The following is a 4,109-nucleotide window of genomic DNA, read 5'->3' as shown; positions in this document are numbered from 1 at the left end:
TTTTTGCATCTGCGGACAAATTTTCGCATCTGCGGACGCGCATTTGCGGGAAAAAGCTTGCATTTACGGAACAGGGTAGCCAAGCAGAGGTCCACACCTGCAGTCCTTCACGTCGCAGAAGCGACTGTGCAGAAGCACGAAGGAAGTCGCAGAAGCGAGAAAGATCGCAGATGCGATCTTAGCACCGCAAAAGCGGGCATCGCACCTGCATCCCAAGCTTAGCAGAAGCAAAGCTTCTCCCCTGGCCTCAAAGTCGCAGAAGCGACACTGCCTCCGCAGAAGCGACCACGCACCTGCGGCCAAAATTGCGCAGGTGCGAAACACTAGAACCAGACCTGTAAGTTTTTACAAAAATGATCCGAAACACGTTTGAAACTCACCCGAGCCTCTCGGGACCTCGTCCAAATATCCCAACAAGTCCCGTAACATAATACGGACTTACTAGGGGTCTCAAATCACATAAGTCAAATCCGTGGTCAAACATTGGAAATCTTTAGCCTTTAAATTTCTAGTTTTCGTTAAATAGCGATAATTTGAGCTAGGGACCTCCGAATTCGATTCCGGGCATATGCTCAAGTCCCAAATTACGATATGGACCTATAGGAACTGTCAAAACAGTGACCTGTGTCTGTTTGCTCAAAATGTTGACTAAAGTTAACCTAATTGAGTTTTAAAGAACTATTTTATATTTTTATCAATTTTTCACATTAAAACTTTCCGAAAAAATTTACAGATTGCGCACGCAATTCGAGGACCGATGAATGGTGCTATTTGAGGTCTCAGAATACATAAATGATTATTAAATTTAAAGATGATCTTTTGGGTCATCACAATCTCTCTTTGGCCAAGGATCCGATTTATCTTTTTTGACTTTTTTCTTACTTTCTATTTATCTTATCTTATTGTTGTAAGAATAAATGTCTTAATCATTACTACTCCTCTCTTTTCTATTCTTTATTGTAAAAAATGTCTCAACAATAATTATTCCAGCCTTTCATATTCCTCCTTATTGTAACTGATCATTCCAATCGTATTCCTCATAATGGTCCTTATTTCTAACTTTTAGTACTATAAGAAAATGAACTCTAGTTTAGGTGCAGCCCTAGTTGTCGTCTTTTGCTATTTGCTTCCAAGAGTTCCGAACTACATTCCAATTTATCTTTTGTTTCTTAGTTCTTCAAGCTTTCTATTAGAATGCATGTGAGTCATTTTGCGGCAGCCAAATCGAAAGAGGACACGGTAAACTATAGCATTTCACAAATTTTCAATCATCATCTTATAACTATTCCGAAAAATTGAGATATACATTTTTTGGTTTTGACCGGTGGTTCTATTTTTTATTGATATGAGAAGGCATCCATGATATGGATAAGCAAATGTTCATCGACAATTGTAGTGATCATATGGCATTTAAGTTTCGCTGCTAAGGGGGTGTTGTCATTGTTGATGCATCTATGGAGGAGCAAACATGGAAGAAGGAACTTGTAAAAGCATAATCTCGTAATACAATGTTAGTTCACTTGAGTATTTTACCCAAAAGGATAAATATGGTCGTTGGTAGGCATCTATTTTTTCTTATAATTCAGATATTTAGACGACTTATTTCTGATGCGAGTGAAGAAATTGGTAACACACGATTATAGAACGAACTATGATCCTCTGCATAATTACAATAACTTTTGTTTCTAGTGAAGAAATTGGTAACACACGATTATAGAACGAACTATGATCCTCTGCATAATTACAATAACTTTTGTTTCCTTTATTATTCATGTAAAAAAAATTATTATCGAACTTTCCAATTTAAGAAACAAAATCAGAATCACGTTCATACAACAAACAACTTATATGTTTTTATTCGTAAGATCGAACAAGTAACTTGACATGCATAATTGTTATAAACACATAAATAAAACGGCATATATGAGTCCAACCGTAATAGAATGGAACTAAGAGAGACGCCATGCATCAAAGGCAATGATGAAATATCATTGGTTTTTCAAGAAAATCCTCAAAGGCGACCAGCCTCCTCCATTCTAATTAAGTATGCTGCTATTGTTAGAGAAAAATGCAAGTGGCAACTGGCAACCATGAGAGGAAGGAGAGTAAGATGAACTACAAACTAAAATCCAAAGTCAAAAAGTGAATATCAAAATAAAACAGAATCTTTTCATAGCAACCATGCATTATTCGTGAAATAATGTGTAGTAACGAGTACGTAGGAAAATTGTATCTCCAGAACTCATATGTTTTAATCAATAGTAAATACTATACATTTGTTTGATGCACTTACAACTCTAATGATCTTCAAGCAGCATTTATCTCTTGTTTTTAGCTACATCGACAGATTTTATACGTCCCCTTTAATTTATTTGGAAGCATAAAATTGAAATAATTAATTAATGGGGAGGAATAATATGCATCTGATGGAGGATTTGTTCAAAATTGTCAGTTGGCTTGTCAATAGGATGAGTGTGCATGCCTTCGTAAGTTGTCACCACAACTCCTTCATCTTTGGAAAGGCGTTGTACTTGCTTCTTCACATTGCATCCTTGATGTGTACATTTGTAGTAGCTTCTGCAAATTAACAAGAATCAACATACTATATTATATCGCCACCTCATCTGGAAACTAACTTAAATAGGTTCCGAATTGTCCTCTAGTATAATTACCAACATGGCTATGCAAAGATTCAATTTTTTGTCTTAACGCATGTGAGCTGCCAACGTTGTTGTCTATCTGAGTTTAAATTCTAACAAACTAGGAGATTTCTTTTCATTTGTTTAAGCTTTGATGGACACCGCCGTTATTCAAAAGAGAAAAAAGAATCTTCTTTATTGATCAGGTGTTAATTACACATAAAATGAGTGCAAGGTACTATATAATTACTCCTCAAGATTCTGTCATTAGCTAGCTAGCAGTCGTCTAGATTCAAGAGGGTCGAGGGGGTTCCTGGTGCTAATTATTAAGACCCGCAAGATCTTAATATTTATCAATATCAAATTTTCCCTTCTAATTATAATTAACCATCAAAATCTGACTAGCTCACCAAAAAAATGATAAAAGAACTAGAAAGACTATTGTTCCCTCATCTCTTCTGTTTAGTTCCTTTGTTCGAAATTAAAACATGTATACGGGCTATGACTGCTATCTCATATAATATTTCTAACTTAATTAAAAAGGTGACTATAAGTAGCATCTTATTTAAGATCGAAGAATGTTCATGTGTTTTTGAGTACTGGCGTGATATATATACCGCGATAATAACAACAACAACAAACCTAATGTAATCACTCAAGTGAGGTCTGGGGAAGATATTGTGTACGCAGATCTTACTCCTACCCTGTGAAGGTAAAAAGAGTACTGTTTCCAATAGATCCTCGATTGGCTCAAGGAAAGCATAGTCACAACAGTTTTGAAAAGAAATACGGTAGTGAAAAAGTCATGGAAAAAAAACAGTAACAACAACAAGAAAATAAGAAAATCGAAAATATATGGCAATAATAAGGGCACTAAATCACAGTTTAAATTTTTCATTCATAACAGTAAAAAGATAAGATAAATTGAGTATATGATGAGACATAACAACTACTCCATTTTAAGAAGGATAAGGTAGTGTTGAGACGAAAAAAATTACCTTGGGTAGTTGTTGTTCTTGACAGCTTTTTGTCCATATTTTCTCCAGCGATATCCATCATCAAGAATATCAACTTGGCTTCTTGTTTGGAAAGCAAATCTAGGCTTCTTAATTTTCTTATCCCCCTTTTTCTTAAGGGATGATATAATATTGGTAGTATGAGTTTCTGATGAAACAACTCCCACAGGGCTGTGTTTTATGTTGGATACGTGTTGCTCTCTTGCTGTAGAATTAGAATTCTCGGTCTTTAATCCCGAGATCCATCCATTCATAGAGTTGTAACAACATGTTGAACCAAGAAAGGGCATCCACTGATTCTCCATTTATTAGTAGGATAAAAGAGCACCTTAATATAAAGGAGCGCGGCTTGTCTGATAATTGTTGGCAACTACTAAGATGCTAGACAATTGTGAAACAAATGTTTGTATTAATTGACAAGATACATATATGATCAAAATGGTTAAAGTTGTAA

General features: G+C 35.5%; 1 protein-coding gene across 1 annotated transcript; it reads right to left on the bottom strand.

The window, feature by feature from the left end:
- Positions 1–2,151: 2,151 nt before the first annotated feature.
- On the bottom strand, positions 2,152–4,109 carry LOC107769441 (putative WRKY transcription factor 43). Its single transcript, XM_016588657.2, has 2 exons — positions 3,638–4,109; positions 2,152–2,577 (listed from the first exon to the last, which is right to left on the bottom strand). The coding sequence occupies exons 1-2, from the start codon at positions 3,958–3,960 to the stop codon at positions 2,400–2,402; spliced, it is 501 nt and encodes a 166-aa protein (XP_016444143.1). The 5' UTR covers positions 3,961–4,109; the 3' UTR covers positions 2,152–2,399.

This window comes from Nicotiana tabacum, chromosome 17, assembly GCF_000715075.1.
Source record: "Nicotiana tabacum cultivar K326 chromosome 17, ASM71507v2, whole genome shotgun sequence".
In the NCBI taxonomy this organism is placed as follows: domain Eukaryota; kingdom Viridiplantae; phylum Streptophyta; class Magnoliopsida; order Solanales; family Solanaceae; genus Nicotiana; species Nicotiana tabacum.
The sequence above is the reverse complement of the archived record's forward strand: the minus strand, read 5'-3'. Positions and strand labels throughout refer to the sequence as shown.